This window comes from Artibeus jamaicensis, unplaced genomic scaffold (genome assembly GCF_021234435.1).
Source record: "Artibeus jamaicensis isolate MK-2021 breed Jamaican fruit bat unplaced genomic scaffold, CSHL_Jam_final contig_793, whole genome shotgun sequence".
Classification (NCBI taxonomy): Eukaryota; Metazoa; Chordata; class Mammalia; order Chiroptera; family Phyllostomidae; genus Artibeus; species Artibeus jamaicensis.
Window position 1 is genome coordinate 11608597 of NW_026521975.1, and position 22297 is coordinate 11630893.

The 22297-nt window shown below is 38.3% G+C and overlaps 2 protein-coding genes and 1 pseudogene across 2 annotated transcripts in view; all 3 read left to right on the forward strand.

Annotated features, from left to right (window-relative positions):
* OSBPL11 (oxysterol binding protein like 11) overlaps positions 1–22297 on the forward strand; it is a 100439-nt gene that overhangs the window by 45393 nt on the left and 32749 nt on the right. The window contains exons 3-6 of the mRNA XM_037131985.2: positions 8208–8383; positions 9178–9257; positions 11861–12037; positions 20304–20505. Coding sequence (XP_036987880.2) covers positions 8208–8383; positions 9178–9257; positions 11861–12037; positions 20304–20505 — 635 coding nt within the window. The remainder of the gene's footprint in view (positions 1–8207; positions 8384–9177; positions 9258–11860; positions 12038–20303; positions 20506–22297) is intronic.
* On the forward strand, positions 4408–4857 carry LOC128628512 (interleukin-1 receptor-associated kinase 4-like). The gene has a single exon (XM_053672912.1). The coding sequence runs from the start codon at positions 4408–4410 to the stop codon at positions 4855–4857; it is 450 nt and encodes a 149-aa protein (XP_053528887.1).
* LOC119039294 (interleukin-1 receptor-associated kinase 4-like) lies at positions 4929–5777 on the forward strand (annotated as a pseudogene).

Genomic DNA, 22297 nt, shown 5'->3' on the forward strand with positions numbered 1-22297 from the left:
AAGGAAGCTGCAGAAGAAAAATTTGAAGGTAGCAGAGGTTGGTTCATGGGATTTAAGGAAATAAGCCATCTCCAAAATGTAAGAATTAAGGTGAAGCAGCAAGTGCTTATGTAGAAATTGTGGCAAGTTCTCCAGAAGACCTAGCTAAGATGATTAATGTAGGTGGCTACACTAAATAACAGATTTTTAGTAGACAAAACAGCCTCCTATTGGAAGAAGATACCATCTATAGGACTTTCATAGCTAGAGAAGAGAAGTCCATGCTGGCTTCAAACGATAGGCTGCCTCTCTTGTTAGGGGCTAATGCAGATGGTGACTTTAAGTTGAAGCCAGTGCTCATTTACCGTTCTGCAGATCTAGTGCCTTTAAGATTTATGCTAAGTGTACTCTGCCTGTGCTCTATAAATGTAGCAGCAAAGCCTGATGACAGCAAATCTGTTAACAGCATAATTTATTGACTATTTTAAGCCCACTGTTGATACTTACTGCTGAGGAGAAAAGATTCCTTGCAAAATATTAGTGCTCATTGACATTTTACCTGGTCACTCAAGAGCTCTGATAGAGAATATATTGAATACAACAAGATTAATGTTGTTTTCATGCCTGCTAACAGAACATCTATGCTGTAGCCCATGGACTAAGGAGTAACTTTTGACTTTCAAATGTTATTATTTCAGAAATACATTTTGTAAGTTTGTAACTGCCATAGACATTGAGTCCTTTCATGAATCTGGACGAAGCCAATTGAAAACATTCTGGAAAGGGTTCATCATTCTAGATGTTACTAAGAATATTCATGATTCATGGGAAGAGATCAAAATATTAGCATTCATAGGAATTTGGAAGAACTTGATTCCAACCCTCATGCATGACTTTGAGGGGTTCAGTACTTCAGTGGAGGAAGTAACTGCATGCATGGCAGAGATAGCAAGAACAATAGAAGTGGAGCCTGAACATGTGACTGAATTGCTTCAATCTCATGATAAAATTTTAATGGTTGAGGAGTTGCTTCTTCTGGACTAGCGAAAAAAGTGGTTACATGATTTAGAATCTAGAAGATTCTACAAAAATTGAGAGTTTTGACCAAGATGGAGGTTTAAGTAGAAACCCTTTGCTTCCTCACACAACCAAAAGGAGGACAACGACCAATCTAAAATCAATAAACAACCAAAAGTGCCAGAAAATAAAGCTGCATGGAACTTGGACAACCAAAGAATTAAAGAAAAAATTAACCAGACTGGTAATGCGGACCTTGTGGTCCGACTAAGAAAACCTCAGTGAGGCGGCTGATGGGCGGGACAGACTGCTGAGCTGGGCAGAGCTGTGTGGGAGAGACTGACTTAAGGGGAAAACTGAGGCTCAGAGCTGACTGTGGTCTAAGGCTGGGGTTACTGCAGTGGGGGATACTTCCAGTCGGACACAAGAGTACATTAGAAAGCGCGCTAAAGAAGAGCAGGCAAGCTGCATTGTTCCCTCTCTGGCCCCTCCCCCACAGGCAGTGCAGCAAAGAGGGTTGCCCTGCCTGGGTGAATACCTAAGGCCCTGCCCCTTACAACTTACCAGGTGTGCCAAGACAATGAAATATGGCCCAAATGAAAAAACACAGCAAAACCTCAGAACTAAGTGATGAGGAGATTGTCAACCCATCTGATGGAGAATTTAAAGCCCTGGTAATCAAAATGAGTTTGGTTGAAAATGAAAGAACAAATGAAAGATACCCAAAATGAAATAAAGCAAAATATTCAAGGAACCAACAGTTGACAGGAAGGAAACCAAGATTCAAAGCAACGATTTGGAACAAAAAAAAAGAAATAAACTCCCAACTGGATCAGAATGAAAAAATAAGAATCCAAAAAAATGGAGAGAGGCTGAGGATTCTCTGGGACAACCTGAAATGTTCTGATATCTTAATCATAGGGGTGCCAGAAGGAAAAGAACAACATCAAGAAATTGAAAACTTATTTGAAAAATAATAAAGGAAAAACTTCCCCAATCTGGAGAAGGAAATAGACTTCCAGGAAGCCCAGAGAGCCCCAAAGAAGTTGTACTCAAAGAGAAACACACCAAGGCACATCATCATTAAGTTACCCAAGATCAAAGACAAAGAGGAGATCCTAAAAACGGCAAGAGAGAAGGAGATAGTTACCTACAAAGGAGTTCCCATTAGACTTTGATTTCTCAAAACAAACCTTATAGGCAAGAAGAAGCTGGAAAGAAGTATTTGAAGTTATGAAGGGCAAGGACCTACATCCAAGATTACTCTATCCAGCAAAGCTTTCATTTAGAATGGAAGGGCAGATACAGTGCTTCCCAGATAAGGTGAAGTTAAAGGAGTCCATCATGACCAAGCCCTTATTATATGAAATGTTAAAGGGACTCATCTAAGAAAAAGAAGATAAAAATATGAACAGTGAAATGACAACAATCTCACAACTATCAACAGATTAACCTAGAAGAAAAGGAAAACAAAAGCTAAGCCAATAACCAGAACAGAAACAGAATTAGAGAAATGGACATCACACAGAGGGAGTTCAGTGGGGAGGGGGAAGGGAGGAATGGGAGGGAGGTATGGGGAAGAAGAAGCATAATTAGTATGCCTAAAATAGACGAGGAAAGATAAAAAATAGTATAGGAAACAGAACTCAAAGAACTTATATGTACAACCCATGGACATGAACTAAGGGGAGGGGGGAATGTTAGAGGGTAGAAGAGGGATACAGGGGGAAAATTTGAGAAAAGTGTAATAGCATAATCAATAAAAATACTAAAAAAAGATTCTATGAAAATTGTTGACACAGCGGCAAGGCATTTAGAATATTATATAAGCTTAGTTGATAAAGCAGCAACAGGGTTTCAGAGAATTAAAGTTATACAGTGGGTAAAACACTATCAAACATCATTGTATCCTACAGAAAAATTGCTCTCAATCAGCACAGCAGACTTCATTATCTTATTTTAAGAAATTGCCACAGCCACCCTCAGCATCAGTACCCTGATCTGCCAGTAGCAATCAATATGGAGGCCTGACCCTCTGTCATCAAAAAAGTATGCAATTCGTAGAAGGTGCAGATGATGGTTAGCGTTTTTTAGAAGTAAAATATTTTTAAATTAAGGTATTTACAATTTTTAGACATAATGCTATTGCACACTTAGTAGACCACTGTGTAATATAAACATAACTTTTATGTGTGCCGGGAAACCAAAAAATTTGTGACTTGCTTTATTGTAGGGGTTTGGAACCAAACCCTCAGTATCTCTGAGAGTTTCTTGCATTGGGAAATGATCACCACAATAAATCTAGTTAACATTTGTCACCATACACAGTTACAGTTTTTTTCTTGTGATAAGAACTTTTGAGATCTACTCTCAATATCTTTTGAGTACACAGTATAATATTAACTGCAGTCACCCTGCTGTGCAGTTATTGGCTCATTTCTATAATTCTGGCAGTCTCTTCTCAGCATTACTTTCTATATATCTAGGTGAGCCCTCCCATCTTGTAAATTTGTGGTAATGCTTTTAGGGTAAGAAATATGTGTTCATAGCAAACTTGACAGTTCCAAACATATTGTACTCTAAATTCTTTGAATTGACTGCTTTTAGAAGATAAGATAAATAATTTTCCTTTGTTGAAGTAAATTGTACATATTGCTTAGAGCAGTGGGAAGATTTCTTTCCTTTGTTGTTTGTTCATTTTTTGTTAATAGCTTTATTAAGAGAATACACATACTATACAATTTTCCCACTTAAATGTACAACTCAGTGGTTTTTAGTATATTGAAGAGATTGCTTTCATGTCTTGATCAATTTGGGCTACTGTAACAAAATACTACAAAGTAGGTAGCTTACAAACAACAAATTTATTTCTCATGGTTCTGGAGTTTGGAACTCCAAGATCAGGGTGCCTGCATACTCAGGCAAGAACCCTCTTCATTTTGCAGACTTCCTATTGTATTCTCACATGGCAGAAAAGAGTGAAGGTATTCTTGGATCTCTATTATAAGGCACTAACCTCATTCATGAGGTTATCTCCTGGTGACCTAATTGCTTACCTTGTGGGTTAGGATTTCATCATAGGAATTCAGGAGGATATGCTCAGCCCATAGGAGATGCCTATGTGCATTTTACTTTGGACAGGTCTTATGTTTCAGAAATTTAAGATTGTGTCAGTGACTATCTTATGTTGATTCAAATAATCTTTGGGAAAATAAAAATAACCTTATTAAAAATGTGCAAAACTTAACAGGGTGTTCATTATAAGTAGGACTACGGATGGTCAATAAAACACATGCAAGGGGGCCCAGCTGGGCATGGTCGGTCTGGCCACCAGTTCCAGTGCTTGGGCAGGTATCACCATCTCTGTCTTTCAGATGAAGAAACCAAGCTCCAATGAATTGAGGACAGAAGATGAACAAACCCGTAACACCATCAACATATGTGCACTGCCTCAATGTTGGACTAATTAGGGAGCTGTCAGATTTTATTGATCTGCGAGAAGGATGGAAGAAGTTAGCAGTAGCTATTAAAAAGCCATCTGGTGATGATAGATATAATCAGTTTCACTTGAGAAGATGTGAAGGATTACTTCAAACTGGAAAAAGTGCCACTGGTGAATTACTGTTTCACCAGGGCACGACAAATTGCACAGTTGGTGATCCTGTCAACCTGTTGGTCCAAAATGAGTTTTTTGCCCCTGCAAGTCTTTTGCTCCCTGACGCTATTCCCAAAACTGTCAATACTCTACCTCATAGAGAAGCTGTAACAGTTGAGCAGAATCAGAGGCCTCTCTGTGGCAAAGATAGGAAAGACATCCATGATACCTGTGTGGAATCCTCAATAAAATTATATGCCACCTGACTCCTGAAGTCTAGAAAGTTTAGAAGTTAGTGATACATGTTTTCACAGTTTTTCATTTTATGAATTGAAGGATGTCAGCAATAACTTGGATGAATGACCCATTTCTGTCAGTGCTAATAACAAAATGGGAGAGAGCAGGTTAGAGTTGTCTGTAAAGGCTATGAGAACAGCTGAACCGTGGCAGTGAAGAGGCTTGTAGCAATAGCTGACATTTGTACTGAGGAACTGAGACAGCAGTTTGATCAAGAAATAAAAGTAATGGTAAAGTGCCAACATGAAAATTTAGTAGAACTACTCGGTTTCTTAGTGATGGAGATGACCCCTGCTTAGTCATGCCTAATGGTTCATTGCTAGACAGACTGTCTTGTTTGAATGATACTCCACCACTTTCTTGGCACATGAGGTGCAGGAATGCTCAGGGTGCAGCTAATGGTATCAGTTTTTTGCATGAAAATCATCACATTCATAGAGATATAAAAAGTGCAATTACTTTACTAGATGAAGACTTTACAGCCAAATTATCTGACTTTGGGCCTACATAGGCTTCTAAGAAGTTTACACAGATAGTTGTGACTAGCAGAATCGTAGGAACAACAGCTTATACAGCACCTGTAGCTTTGCAAGGGGAAATAACACCCAAATCTGATATCTACAGCTTTGGTGTTGTTTTACTAGAAATAATAACTGGACTTCCAACTGTGGATGAATGCCGGGAACCTTAATTATTGCTAGATATTAAAGAAGAAATTGAAGGTGAAGAAAAGACAATTGATTAAATTGATAAGAAGATGAGTGACATTGATTTCACTTCTACTGAAACTGTGTACTCTGTTGCCAGTCATTGTCTGCATGAAAAGAAAAATAAGAGACCAGATATTAGGAAGGTCCAACAGCTGCTCCAAGAAATGACAACTTCTTGAAACTTCAGAATAGACACTTGGCTTTTTTTTTTTAGGTTAATTAGTTTGGTAAGCATTCTTCTTTACCTTTAACAAGTCGGCAATGGTGCAGTGCAGTGGTTCTTAAACCTTAGGTAGAGCCCCAAATGTATAGAACAAACAAAAGCAGAGCTGCCATTTCAGCACTTAGCCCTACCTTAGTGTCCGTTCATGCAGTCATGCCTGAGACATCTTTTTGGAACTTCATCAAGCACAATTTGAAAACTACAGGCTTAGCAAAAAAGAGGACTGGACTATAGAATGCAAAGACCCTGGGCTGAGGCCCAACTCCATTACTAATTTTCTGGAAAGCTGTGGTCAGTCACTTAGCTGCTTTGAGCATTGGTTTTTCCACCTGTAACATTGGACTAATAATACCTACTGTGCCTCTCTGGCAAGTAATCATGAAAATCAAAGGATGCAGAATATTTACAAGTACCTTTGTACCTTAAAGAGTGATATAAAGTTCAAGATTTACATAGATTGTAAAATTTTATACAGTCATTTGTTTATAGGGTCATGTTCACAGTGTGCTATTGTAAGCAGTTATTCACCACAAGCCAAATATACCCACATGATACTGCCTTAATATGGCCATTATTAAATTACGTTACATGGCAAAGTTGGTGGAATTTCGCAGATGCAGTTAAGATTTCTAATCAGCTGATTGAGTATCAACAGGGAGACTGTGGTGGGTGGGCCTGTTCTAATAAGGTGAGCTCTTATGAGGCATCTGAGACATCCTTCTGTGGGCCTTAAAGAAAGAAGTTACTACGTTGTAAGAAGGTCACAATGGCTAAGACCTAAGGGTGACCTCCAGATGAGAGCTACTTTCTGGCTGTCAGCCAGGAAGACAGGCTGGGACCTGAGAGGTATAACCATAAGAAATTGAATTCTTTCAACAGCCTAAATTAGCTTAGAAAAGTACTCCAGGCTTCAGATGACACCATAGCTCCAACTGTCACCTAAATTTCGGCCTTGAGACCCTCAGTAGTGAATCTAGCTGAGCTGTGCCTGGACTCCTGACGTACAGGACTGTGACATAATAAATAAGTTGCTATAAGCCGAAAATAAAAAACAAAAGAAAACCCCACATAAAAAGGTGTAGTAATTAATAATACAGAAGTTTTAAAACTTAAAAATATCAAAATTGATTTGTATTTTTACCAGAATATCCGAACATAATTTTTAAAATCAAAAGCATACTAAAAGATGAACAAGAAAAACAATAATAGTTTTTTGCATTCCCCCTCCCTTCTCAAGCAACTACTTCCAACTCCTTTTGCTTGCTACTAATTTTTTTTCCACTTGAATACAAGGCTGATTCCATTCATTCCCAATTTGATATGGTTGTCGAATTCCTTAAGATAATATCTTTTAGGACATTGTCTGGATCAAATTGTCTGTTACAGAGCACATTAACATGTAGAATGCTAAACTGCTCCAAGCCCAAACATTAAATCGGAATTGTTTATATTTCTTAAAGAGCTGTTATATTAATTAAATTGGAATCTTAATTAATACATTTCCTAGAGTAGTTAATCTAGATGCAGGTCAGAACATCAGAATTTTTCCAAAGTATATCAGTATGTCATTCAGTTTCAAGTTTCCTATGTTTCTGCATCTCCAATTGCAGCTTTTTCATTTTTAAACAGGATAAGTAATCTTTAGTTGTGACCTGTTTAATGATACATTCACAAAATCTTTCTGTTCTGACATTATTCTCATTTTATATTTCACTGGTTAAATCTTATGTTAGATTTATTTCTTACCTAGCATTTAGTTAACCTCCAAGTTCATGTTTTGATTTGTTTGCAGTAAGTTTTAAATAAAGTTTCTCATTACCATTTGTCCTTGGGCAATTTACCTTCCCTGTTAATGAATTCTAGAGCTAAATCTTCCTCCGAAAGGATACCATATCTTTATTTCCTTTTTGTGGTATCTGGTACACTTCTTCCCTATTAAGTTCCCCTTTCTCCGCTGGAGGAGTTTTTTCTCCCAGAAAATATGTTTATTGATTTGAGAGAGAGAGAGAGAGAGAGAGAGAAACATCAATTGATTGCCTTCCATATATACCCCAGCCAGGGATGAACCTGCAACCTAGGTATGTTCCCTGTCTGGGAATCAAACCCCCAACTTTTTTGTGTATGGGACAACGCTCCAACCAACTGAGCTACACTGGCCAGGGCACAGCTGGAGGTTTTATATCTTTTATTAAGCTCATTCAATTTTTCAATAATCTTAACTGCTAGGAAATTCAACCTATTGTTTCCAAGTATTTCTTGAGATATTTTTGAAATTTTTTTTCATGGCAAATTCTTCAAAATGTATAAGTTATTAAAACTTGGTTTGCTTTAATTTGACTAGGGGAAATGTTTAAAAATTGTGACCTTTTTTTGAAAATCATTACAGGTTTTTTGTTTTAAACAACGAAGCTGGGTTATTGGAATACTTTGTGAATGAACAGTCTAGAAATCAAAAACCCAGAGGTACTTTGCAGCTTGCAGGAGCTGTAATATCACCGAGTGATGAAGACTCGCACACCTTCACAGTGAATGCTGCCAGTGGGGAACAGTATAAACTCAGAGGTAGGATTGGGATATGAGATGAATATCATGATTTTCTTTTTCCCTTGAGAAGTTAGTGTACTTTCCTGCTTACATTTGGGCTTTATAGAAATTACTGTCATTGATGATGTGCACACCCTATGCTAAACCTTGGAAATGCTTTAAGAATTTATGAAATCTGTTTTAATAAATACTTTCTTCAAGTGGGACAGTGAACAAATCTGTTTAAGATTGACCCCTCTAAAATTTTTGTGGAGATAAAACCCTAATTACTGAAAAAATCTAAAAGCATAGCCATCTTTAAATGATACATTTTTATGTCCGCCAATGATGAGTAGTTTGGCCCTTTTCTTGATTTGATTTGTATGCTCTCTTTCTGGTTTTCAGGAACTAATGGATATAGTTGGGATTTACTAAAATGTCCATATTCATTAAAATAAAAGTTATATTTATGTAGATAAATTTAATTTGTATAGAAGTTTTTGTTTTTCATCTAATTAATACACATGAAGTATGATAATAATCCTAGCTGAGCATGCTACATGAGGTCTGAAAGTACTGAATACACATTAAATACTTAATAAAGGGTATTTTAAAAAGAGTATATTTCTATTCTGCATGTAATATATCCTTCTTATGAAATATCCACATCTAGCTACTATGTCACCGAACAAGATTGATGCTTGGTTCTCTTTGCTCTGGGGAGAGTATGACCAGTCCCTGGTTTTCAATGATCTTTTCTTCATGCTATAGACAATCAATTGTATTCCAAATATAATTACAAAAGTAGATAACTTGTGGATTCTTTTTACCAGCCACAGATGCTAAAGAGCGACAGCACTGGGTTAGCAGACTTCAGATATGTACACAACATCACACTGAAGCTATTGGAAAGGTATGTGGATTCATGTATGATAGTAATGCACAAAAATGAGGAAAGAACTTTTTAAATTTTCCACGCACACAGCCACAAAGCTGGCAGGTGGGGGCTATATCTGACACTTCATCAACCTGGCTCACATTGTTTGCTCAGCCCTGGGGATTGCCTGAGGCTCCACCCCACCCACCTCACAGGTCCAGCCAGACTGTTAACAGTGGCTTTTTCATATTGCTTGCCTAGACTCATGCTGCACATCTTTCTAAATCCTATCAAACAAGCAACAAGCAGCCTCAGCAAGCCCTCAGCCCCCATATCACAGCTAAGAGGCCCCAGGCCTGGCACTAGCAATAGCCAGCCTAGGTTCACAGCTTGGCTTCACCTGGGAATCTCCAGCCCAGCACAAGTAGCAGCCATCTGCAGATTGTTTTGTAGCTCATGCAGGTCGCCTTGGACAGAACACAATGGTAGCTGACCTTGACCTGCACCAACTGGGAGACCCTAGAGCCTTCACACCCAGTGGACAGCTACTGACCACATTGGAGCACCACCACCCTGCTTCTGCACAGCTGATACTCCACAGAGGGTGGAGGTGGGTGGTCAGTGGTGAGTGGCCACAGCCAGTCCTTGAAGCTCTGTGACTGGTCTGTGTAAATCACTCCCATTGATCTGCCATCAGCAAACAAGGCTCATCTACAAGAGGAGGTGTACTCAGCCCATATGGAGGTCTCACCTTGAGTTACCCAGCTTGGGTGATAGGGGAGGCTGTGCCACTGGACCTTCCAGGACATGTACTACATTAGGCCATGCTATCAAGATAAGGAGACATAGCAGTTCTACCTAGTACATAGAAACAAACACAGGGAGGCTGCCAAAACAAAGACACAAAGAAACATGGCCCAAATGAAAGAAGATATCAAAACTTCAGAAATAAGAACTAAACAAAATGGACACAAGCAATCTTTCAGATGCAGAATTTAAAACACTGGTTATAAGGATGCTCAAGGAAATTAGTGAGGACCTGAACAGCATAAAAAAGATCCAGTCAGAAACAAAGGATACATGAACTGAAATAAAGAACAATTTATAAGGAAGCAACAGTAGAGTTACATGAAGCTGAGAATTTAATCAATGATTTGGAACATAAGGAAACAAAAAGCAACCAATCAGAACAGGAAGAAGAAAAAAGAATCCAAGAACACGAGGATAGTGTAAGGAGCCTCTGGAACAACTTCAAGCGTTCCAACATTCGCATCATAGGGGTGCCAGAAGGAGAAGAGAAAGAGCAAGACATTTGAAGTCTACTTGGAAAAATAATGAAAAATACTTCCCTTATTTAATGAAGAAAATAGACATATAAGTCCACGAAACACAGATAGTTTCAAATAAGGTGGATGCAAACAGGCCCACTCCAAGACACATCATAATTAAAATGCCAAAAGTTAAAGAAAGAATCTTAAAAGCAGTAAGAGAAAAGCAGTTAGTTATGAACAGGGGAATTCCCATAAAACTGTCAGCTGATATTCTCAAAAGAAACTTTGCAGGCTAGAAGGGATTGGCAAGAAGTATTCAAAGTGTTGAAAAGCAAGAACCTGCAACCTAGATTGCTCAACCCAGCAAAGCTATAACTTAGAATGGAAGGGCAGATAAAGTACTTCCCAGACAAGGTAAGGTTAAAGGAGTTCATCATCACCAAACCATTATTACATGAAATGTTAAAGGGACTTATTTTGGAAAAAGAAGAATATCAAAACTGTGAACAATAAAATGGCAGTAAATACATTATCGATCAACAGATAAAGCTAAAAAACAAACTAAGCAAATAGAACAGAAATAGAATTATGGATGCAGAGAATGGTTTGATGAAAGACAGATGTGAGGTAGCATTGGGGAATAGGTGAAAACGTGAATAGATTATGAAGCACAAATTGGTAGTTACAGAACAGCCATGGGGGTGTAAAGTACAGTATAGGAAATGGAGTCATCAAAGCACTTATATGCATGATCTGTGGGCATGAACAGTTGTGTGGGAATTGCCTCGGGGAGTGGTGTAGCTGGGTGGAGTAGGGCAAAGGGTGTAAAACTGGAACAATTGTAATAGCATAATCAATAAAATATAGTAAATAAATAAATTAAAAAATAAAAAGTTTTTTGTGTTTTAGGACTGATACACAGTCTTCAGGAAATTTGACCTAAAAGCTTTACTCGTACTACAAGAGTACAGTCATGGCAGCTGTCAGAAAGCCCCAGTTTGTTCCAAAGAAACTTGCATGTTACATTTAGAAAACGTAGAGTGAATATTCCTAAGTACATTTTGTGCCTCAATCATGGTGTTTAAAAATATAAAATTAGAAATTTATTATTGTAATATCTATAAAATGTGAAAAAATATTCTTGACTGCACATCTGCAATTAAGTTTCTAAATAAATGACCAGTTTATTGCAAGATGTGTGAAATGCTTATACTTTGTGTTTCTTAAAGTTTATTTTCAGAAACATTCTTGTAGTCAATTCTGAGGTTAATTTAATTTTTAAAATTACTCATATGTAAACTTCATAGTTTGAGGGTTAGAGAGCATAAATTTTTTTTAAAGGAATCATTTTCTTTGTTTGTCTAATAGAATAATCCGCCTCTGAAATCACGGAACTTCTCACTTGCATCTAGTGGTAATTCACCCATATCCCAGAGGAGACCAAGTCAAAATGCCATTTCGTTTTTTAATGTTGGACATTCCAAACTGCAATCAATGAGCAAAAGAACTCACTTACCTCCAGACCATCTTGTGGAAGTCAGAGAAGTAAGTACAAAGTGAAGTCAAGTAAAACGCACAAAATAATCTTACCTATTTGATTTTATCACAGAAAATTTTTAATTTTGTTTGTGTCTTCTGGGGCCCCCACTGCTTCCCATCTAGTATGCTGAGATAATTTTTAAGTCATAAAGAGTCCCTGATTAGGGAGAAGGGTTGGAGGCTGAGTGAAAAAGTGTGGGGATTAAGAAGTATAAATTGGTACTTAGAGAATAGTCCCAGGGATCTGGATTGGAGCATGGGGAATAGTCATGAATGCTACAGGGGCTAGGCGGATGCTGATGTATGGTGGGTACCACTTTGTGGAGTGTGTGATCGTCTAGATGCTATACTATACATCTGAAACCTGTGTGGAATGATACTGAATGTGGACTGTGATTGAAAAAGTAAAAAAAAAAAAAAAAAGGTTCCCTGTGTAATAGGGTGTCCGAAGTTTCCTCAAGTCTGACAACTATATACTAGATACACTCTCATTTTTCAAAGTTTCTTATTTCTCAAGTAAATAAGAGACTCCTTTGATGTACAATTTAAGCCTAGTGGGAAGGCTATATGGCCAAACAAGTGACTTTTTAAACAATATAGACATATATGTATTTATATATGTATATACATACATATATGTGCACACACATGGATAATTTCAGATACACACAAAAATAGAATAAATTCTTGATGTTACCTTACCTCAACATTTGCCTCTTTTTCTTTCAGACCAAGTACCAAATAATTCTACTTCATAATGCGGTTGTTAGGTTCTAAGTATTCTAGGTATTGTTTGCTGAGCTAAATTTGATAGAACTTATAGATATCTATGTCATGGCCTCACACAGAAATGTGCTTGAAAATTAGAGGAATGTTTTAATAGCCTTTCAAGTTACTTGTGGCTGTTCTTTGGTACTGCATGGGAACTTGGCAGTGGTAGTCCCTTAAATGTTAGATGCCATGTGAAATCTAATATATATCAGTGAACTTCTCATATTGTTATATGAAAATTCATTGGTATGTTTTGCACTTTGTTTTTTTTAAATTTATTTATTTTATTGATTATGCTATTACAGTTGTTCTATTCCTCCCCTTCATTCCCCTCCACCCTACCCCCGTCCCCACCATTACCCCCCCTTTAGTTTATGACCGTGTGTCTCGAGTTCTTTAGATTCTATATTTCCCATACTATTCTTGCCCCCCCATCTATTTTCTATCTACCATCTATGCTACTTATTTTCTGTACCTTCTCCCCCCTTCTCCTCCTCCCACTCCCCTGTTACTAACCCTCCTTGAGATCTTCATTTCTATGTTTCCACTCCTGATCTAGCTGTCCTTTTAGTTTGCTTTTGTTTTAGGTGTGGTTCTTAATAACTGTGAGTTTGCTGTCCTTTCACTGTTCATGTTTTTTTTATCTTCTTTTTCTTAGATAAGTCCCTTTAACATTTCATATAATAAGGGCTTGGTGATGATGAACTCCTTGAATTTGATCTTATCTGAGAAGCACTTTATCTGTCCTTCCATTCTAAATGAAAGCTTTGCTGGATAGAGTAATCTTGGTTGTAGGTCTTTGGATTTCATGACTTGGAATACCTCTTTCCAGCCCCTTCTTGCCTGTAAGGTCTCTTTTGAGAAATCCGCTGACAGTCTGATGGGGACTCCTTTGTAAGTGACTGTCCCTTTATCTCTTGCTGCTTCTAGGATTCTCTCCTTCATTTTAATCTTGGCTAATGTAATGATGATGTGCCTTGGTGTGTTTCTTCTTGGGTCCAAGTTCTTTGGGACTCTCTGAGCTTCCTGGACTTCCTGGAAATCTATTTCCTTTGCCAGATTGGGGAAATTCTCCTTTATTATTTGTTCAAATAAGTTTTCCACTGGTGGCTGTGCCTTTCCCCCCTTCTGGTACCCCTATAATTCAGATGTTGGAACGTTTAAAGATGTCCTGGAGGTTCCTAAGTCTCTCCTCATTTTTTTGAATTCCTGCTTCTTCACTCTTTTCTGTTTGGCCATTATTTGCTTTCTTCTGGTCCACTCCATTGATTTGAGTCCCAGTTTCCTTTTCATCGCTGTTGGTTTCCTGTGCAATTCCATTCATTTCAAATAGTTTCGCCTTCATATGTTCCTCTAATTTGTGGCTATAATCAACCAGATCTGTGAGCATCCTGATGACCAATGTTTTAAACTGTGCATCTGAGAGTTTTGCTATTTCTTCATCACTTAGATTTATAGGCTCTGGGGCTTTGAGATCTTCTTGAGCCATTTTTGGTCTGTTCGCACGCATTAAGTATGAGGAGCGGAGCCTTGGACTCCCGGGTCGCTGGGTTGTGACGCTGTATGTGGGGGCATGGTCAGAGCGGGGAAATGGCAACCCCCTCTGCTGTTTTGTGCTGCTGGGTGAGGAGCAGAGCCTTAGGTTGTTCTCCAGGGCAGAGCCACTCAGGTCACTAGGTCATGACGTTGTATGTGGGGGCAGGGTCAGAGCGGGGAAATGGCGGTGCCTTCTGCTGCCTCTCGCTGCTGGGGCCTGCTGGGTCCCATCTAACCACTCACTCCCTGGGTGGTCTATCTGCGCACGAATGCATGACCACAGTCAAATCTCGGCCCTGCTCCCTCGCTGTTTGCCCGCGGTCGCTTGCTCGGTCGCTCACTAGGTCCAACCCTGCGCCCGAGTCCGTCTGACCGAGTTTTCCTGTGAAATCCCGCTCCGCCAGCTGCTGGCTTCGCCCCTCTTACCGGTCAGGCTGAAGAATTTGTTGTTATCAGACTTCCGAAAAGTTCAATTTTCTATGTTCTCGCTGTGTTTTCTGTTGCTAACATTTAGTTGTCTCTAAACTTGGTTGTGTGAGAAAGCAAGGCGTCTCCACCTATGCCTCAATCTTGGCAGAAGTCCCATGTTTTGCACTTTGAATGGAGCCTAAACTGTGCATGATTTTGTAACACCATGCATCAGTCATTTGGAAAACATTAGTTCACTCAGTTATACAGGTCTTGCAAATGTTGATCTGTTCTGTCATTTTATAATATCAAAAATTCACATTCATTAACATCCCCACCAATATCATCAGAAAAGGCTTTCAGTATGAGGCAGCTGTCAAGCTTATGGTGACAGGTACGTATTCCAAAATTCTAATTTTCATATCAAAGCTCAGATTTTATAATTGGCAACAAATACTGTCAGTTTTTCCTTAAAATGTCAGGCTCATTTTGCTCAATTTTGAGAAAAGTGCACAACCTCCCAAGTCTGAATATCTGTAGCTTCTAACGTTCATTCTATAAAGGAAAGACACTCCTGTGTTTTTCCTCTACTCTACTAGAGCGCTGTACACTTCTGTGCTCTGTCACCAACTATGTTGGGCTTTCCCTCACACTAAGCCAGGGTGTCCAACCTTTTGTCATCTTGGGCCACCCTGGAAGAAGAAGAGTTGTGTTGGGCCATGCATTAAATACACAAACACTAACAAAAACTGATGAGCAACAAGGTTTTAAGTAAATTTACACTTTTGTGCTGGGCTGTATTCATAGCCATCCTGGGCCCCACATGGCCCACAGCTGAATTACAGAATTGGACTAGGCAGTTCCCTAATTCTCTGGACACTGGCTGGGTATCCTGCAGTTTTAATTCAGTTCTGACCCTATCCACCTCTGACCAACTGGCTATAAATCTGAGGTTTCTACCACTTTTTCCTCAGGTATGATCATTTGCTAGAATAGCTCATAGAACTCAAGAGAACAGTTCCTTTTCTATTTTACCAATGTATTATAAAAGAATACAAATTGGGAACAGCCAAATGGAAGAGACACATAGGGCAAGGTATGGAGTAAGGGACATGGATATTCCATGCCCTCTGTGGTCAGACCACTCTCCCAGGTACCTCCAAGTGTTCATCAACAGGAAGCTCTTCGAACCTCTTCCTTTTGAGTTCTTATGGAGGCTTCATTATGTATCTGTGATTGACTAAATCCTGGGTGGGTGGTGATTAATTTAATCTCTAGCCCCTGCCCCTCTTTTGAGAGGTTGGGGGGTGGGCTAAAAGTTCTCACCCTCTAATCACTGTGTTCCCCTGGCAGCTAGCCCCTTGATAGGGGAGAACTCACCAAAAATCACCTCATTACTAAAAACTAGTGTGGTTGAAAGGGTTTTGTAATGAATAACAAAACATACCTATTTCACCTTTATGCTCTGAAGCTACTTCAGGAACAAAACCTAATATAACAATAGATGCCCCTATGTTCTTAACATTTAGGGAATTACAAAGGTTTAGTTGCTGTGTGCCAGGAAGCAGTGGGTAGCAGAGACCAAGCGCATGTGCCTTATTGTCACACATCCTTTCGTGTCACAGTGGTAATCTGTGGGAAAAAACAGCTAGTTCACATTTTGAAAAATGTTGTTCTAGGGACTGTGATCCAGCTCCAGAAGGCTGTAATGCAAAGCTATAATTCATAGTGAGTTTGAAAGGAACACTTAATCCAAGTCCATAGGTAAATAGAGCAATAGATTAAGTAACATTCGGCAAAAGCAACTGACTATTCAGAATAGTATATTGTGCTTGAATATTTATTATTAAAGCTTTACCTAATTAAAATTATCTGTTTTAGTGTTTATTTTTAATGCTGTTTATCAAATCACTTCATTATTCAGTACATGCTTTGTGCTCGTGCTAGTCTATCCCTAGAAGTAGCTAAAATGACCAATCTCTTAAGGAAGACAGTCAATTAAAGTATGAATGAAAAAAATCATAATTCTAATCTGGTTTTCAGCTAGACTAGACACCACATAAGTGATATACTAGTATCACCATATTCATCATAAATAGCTACAGAAACACAATTAACCAAGTTTTCAGATTTCCTTAAGTTTTCTCTTCCTTGAGGAACTGGTTTTATAGGAATAAGTACAAAAATGGCTTTACAAATCAGTTTTCTTTTCTTTCTTTTCCTTTTTTGGGGGGGGCGCAAATATATGATCAATTCATTGGTTTGCTTTGGAAAGAGCCATTATCAAATTATAACATTTGTACTATGTTTTAAAGTTAATTTTTTCTATCCAAGAATATCACTTACTTAGGCCCCTTCCCTTCTGACACCAGCATTAGCAGGTGGCTTTTGGGGACCTTTTGCACAAAGAAACATTTTTTCTCTTAGGTGTTTTATTGTGATAGCTGACTATATGTTGTGACTGTCCTACTTATTATTCTTTTCCTTTATTAGCTTATAATATAGAAAACTGCAGAAATTATAAGTGTACATCTTGATGTAAATTCCATGTAATCATATCCTGGATCAAGAAATTATATGTTACTATGTCCCCAACCCTGATACTGGTCCAGGCCTCTTAGGAACAGGGCCACACAGCAGAAGGTGAGCTTGAATGTAATGCACTTGAATCATCCCCAAACCAGCCCCCATCTCTCTGCCCCTTCTGTGGAGAAATATTCTTCCATGAAACTGGCCCCTGCTGGCGAAAAGGTTGAGCACTGCTGCCTTAGAAGATCCCCTCATGCCTCTTAATCACTGCACCCTTCCTTACTATCCTCACATCTAACAGCATAGCTTTATTTTGCCTATTTTTGAAATTTCTAAAACTAGGATTAAATAATGTGTACTCCTTTGGGTATGGCTTTTTTCCAGTCAACGTTGAATTTGAGATTTATGAGGTTGAGCGTAACAGTTCTTTTCACTGCTGTATAGTACTCATTGTATGAATATATCTTAGTTTTATATTTATTCCAGTATTGCTGGACACTTGAGGTGATGCACATATGTACACATATCTGTCAGTTGCATATCTAAGACTGTAATTATTTGATTATGGATTGCATTCATTTAGCTCTGTAAACTTAACCCTAGTAGATATTGGCTACTGTTTTCCACACTTGTACTTTAAGGTTGGATTATTGGAAGTTAGTTCCAAAATATATATTAAAAACTTTACACACACAGAAAGCACACACATGTATATACATATGTGTGTATACTTTCATACCCACACTTTTTCTTAAAAAAACAACAAAAACTTTTTTTCTGGTACGGGTAAATGTTTGATTCAGTATCATAACATATGTTTTCAGGAACTATTTTATGTGTGACACACTTGATTTGCTTGGTAGGATCATTTTGCTTCTCTCACTAGGCCTCTGATGTGCTGTATTAAAAATTATCTGGAACAGAACCTCTGAAAGTTAAAAGAATCTCTGTACTCTAAATTTCGTTTTTACTTGAATTAAAATAGTATCCAAAGAATGGGTAATCTAAGAACTTTAAGCTCACAATCAAAAGTAATTACACATAGTAAATTCAGTTTCATTTTTAAAAATTGGGTTGTTACTCCACTCGCTCTGTTAGGGAAGTGTGAACAGGGCTCTGTCCATGAAAAGAACTTGAATCTCTGAAAATATTAAAAAGAGTTTTGTTTGGGCTTATCCATGGACTGTGTCCTGAAAGTAGACCTTCAAGAAACTTTAAAACAGTGCTCTAACTTTCAAAAAGTGGAAGGTATTTATACAGACAGAGGAATGAGTGCAAACTACATCTGATTCATTAGAAGTTTCAGTTAGGGTGTATATAGTTCAGTGATGAACAGTTTTACATCGAATGGAAGGAATGGTTATGGCAGATAAGGTTGAGTCATTGTGCCCCTGGTGTCAAGAGAGTCTGGCATAGGGTCTGGAAATAGTTAAACTGCTTGAAATTCCTTGAGGTGGATTTGCACCAGGATGCAGAGAGAGCAGGCACTGTTTTCTATAGTCTTTAGTGTTAAAACTGAATGGGCCATGTATGTATATATTTACAGGGGTCGGCAAAAGTAGGTGTACTGTTGTTTGTATGGAAAAAGATATGCAGGTTATGATTATTACAATAGTTTTATTAACTCAGAAGAATGTTGCAATGGTACAGTGCACATATGTACAACCCTGTAAGTACTCAAATTGCCCACCTTCATTATTTACACATTCTTGTAGTCTACTTGAAGAGCTTTGGCACAGAATTCTTCATTTTCGTCAGTTTCTTGACGTGCTAAGCCTACTTTAGCCCAGCCCTGTATATAGGTCATATATATATGGCTATCCCCCAGGGTTTGCCCTAGGAGGAATTTAAATAGGCTCGCTCTTCCCTGGTTACTGATTTAGTCAGAGGAGCTTATACTCACCTTTCCCCTTCCTCAGCTTCTAATCAAAGCAGAGTGCATGAAACTCTTAACCGGAAAGGCTTATATTCAGTATTTGCTCAAAATCAGGTTAATGGGACCAGAAAGTTAGTTAGGAAAGAGGAAGCAGGTAAACCACCATATTCTTACTGTAGGTTCAAATTGAACCTGGACAGAGGTGCTGAAAAAGTGGTTGAGAGCCCAGATTGGGAATTAATTTTACTTTGGAATCAAATATGTAATGCTGCTCTTAAAGATAATCTGCAATGAAGTGTTCTTTTGATGCCTCGTATAAATTTATGTGATTAATAAAAAGTGTGTCCGGGCTTTTGAGCTTTGTTGTTTTCAAATAAAAAGTGCGCCTGCCAAAGGTCACCGTCTTTTGTTCCGCTGACAAGTACTGCCAAGTGCTCATTGATCGAGACTAGTCCAACAAACTTAAAGTAGGCTTCTAGGCCTGATATATCCTAAAAGTGTCTCACAAGCGAATACAGTCATTAAAATGGCAATCGTATGAGGGATACCCCCTAAAAATGGAAAAATTGTATATTCATTCTTACATGTTTAAACTTCAGTCACTTTCAAAATACTCTCCATTTGATGCAATACTCCTATGGAGCTGTTTTTCCCACTGCTCAAAACAGTTTGTGAACTCATCGATTTTGATGCCTGTTAGTGCTTCTGCCATTTTTTGTTTCACATCTTCCACATCTGCAAAAACATTTCCCTTTGAGGACTTTTTTTATCTTTGGAAGCAAAAAAGCCAGGGCAAGATTGGGTGAACAGGGAGTATGGAGTATGGGGATCATGCTGGGATTTTGGTCAAAAGCTACTGAACCCTAAGCGTTGCATGGGCAGGTGCACTCGTAAATCACCATCATGAAATGGGCAAAGGCATTGAAAGAGTTTTCAGAAAAATTCACTGAGGCCAAATGCAGCCTCTGACAATCACGCCATATGGTACCCTGATACAGATGGGCTCCTAGAACGCTCAGCTAGTGGGGAAGCCTGTACTACAAGGGGCCCACCTTGCATGAAATAATTCTGTTCTTTTTTTGGGTCCCCCTCCATATGTATAGTATGTACAGAAACCATGAGTGGGACACACAGAACTGTTGTTTTCCTTAGATGATGTCACATGCTGAAGGACAACAAAGAGACTTAATTCGAGGAATTGAATGCCTTCCTGCTTCTGGCCATCTTAGTTCCTTGGACCAGGATCTCTTAATGCTCAAAGCCACTTCCATGGCAACTATGAACTGTTTAAATGACTGCTTTCATATTCTCCAGTTGCAGCACGCATCACATCAGAAGGGCTCGTTGCCTCCAGGTAAGTTGTGGATTAAAGGTAGGACTTAACAGTAAGGGCCAAACCCTGGAAAGGACTGCATTTGTTGTAATTCTAACTTCAGAAAATCTTAATTAAAAAGCAAACAACAAAAAATAGAATCAACAAGCTTCTTTAAATGACGACTCTGATGGTACAGAAAGTCTTCCTTACTGTGCCCTTTTTTGACTCTAAAATGAGTTTGGGTCCAATGTCTAATATCATTAAATATCTCTTTGGAGACCTCAAATTCACCATATCAAAAACTGAACTCAAAACCCACATCTCCTGTATTTCTGTTAAAGTTGGTGATATCACTTCGTCTGGTTGACCAAAGTAAAAACATTGGGATCATTTCTGGAGTTTTGGTTCAGGCCAATATTTGTTGTGAGATGTGTAGTTAAGTCAATGAGTCACCCCTCAGTTTGAAAAGTAACATATATATCTGGTATTTGAGAGCACTTATTTGTTGAAATCAGTTTACTGGGGAAAAGAATATTATTGCATGGGAGAATAAAAATGAATTTTTCTACTAAATGAGACGAATAAACTCATCACATTGGGTTTTTTTAAATTAAGATATAGTTGACATATAACATTGTGTGAGTTTAAGGTATACATGTTGCCATATACACACACACATATATATATATATATACACATACACATATAGCAACATGTAGATACATACGTATGATTACCACTAAAGCATTAGCTAGTTAAAATCTCAGTAATGTCACATAGTTTTTTCATTTCTTTTTGTGGTGAGAACATTTAGGATCTAGTCTCTTAATAACTTTGATGTGTGTATATAATACAGTATTGCTGACTAAAATCACTGTGCCATGCATTAACTCTCTGAAATTTGTTCATCTTCTGGTTGCAAGTTTGTACCCTTTAACAACATCTCTGTAATCCCTTTACATTTTATTAATAGTAGCAATTTAGTATTTCACAAGAAGTCATTATTCTCTTATCCTACTTATTCCCCTTATGAAAGTAAATTTTATATATATAAAATTTGTTCATCTTTATACGTGTGTGTGTATAAAATTTACTTTTAGAGAGAGGGGACTCGAGGGAAAAAGAGAGGAGAGAGATATCAGTGTGCAAGAGATACATCTATTGGTTGCCTGTTGCATTCCCTCACCAGGGACCTGGCCTGCAACCCAGGCATGTGCAACCCAGAAGCGAACCAGTGATCTTTTGGTTCACAGGCTGGCACTCAATCCACTGAGCCACATAAGCAGAAAGATATTTTAGAAAGATAATGAATCTCTGCTCAGGAAAAAGTTTACCATAGTCAGATCTTGATGTGGCTGTAAATAGTATGGATCCCATCCTCACATGTGCCTAAATTCAGTATTTCAAGCAAAAGAAACTGTGTTTAATGTCAGTTGTAGGTATAGGTCAGGGCAGTATTACAGAGGCCATATAAACTGTGTATATTCCTTTTAGGAACTCATAGTCTACTCAGGGACAACCTGTAAGTACTTAACAATAATTAAAACCCATAAACCAAAAGGTCATGTGTTCAGTTCCCAGTCAGAGCATGTACCGAGGTTGCAGATTCAGTTGGGAAGTATACAAAAGGCAACCAATCGATGTTTCTCTCTTACATCAATGTTTCTCTCCCTCTTTCTCTCTACCCCTCTCTCTAAAATCAATAAGCTTGTCCTTCGGTGAGGATAAAAAAGAGAATTATAAACTGCCATACAATTGAAAAAAGATACAAAAATTATGCATTGTTTTATCAATCAGAGACTTCCACCGTTAATATAGTAGTACATTCCCC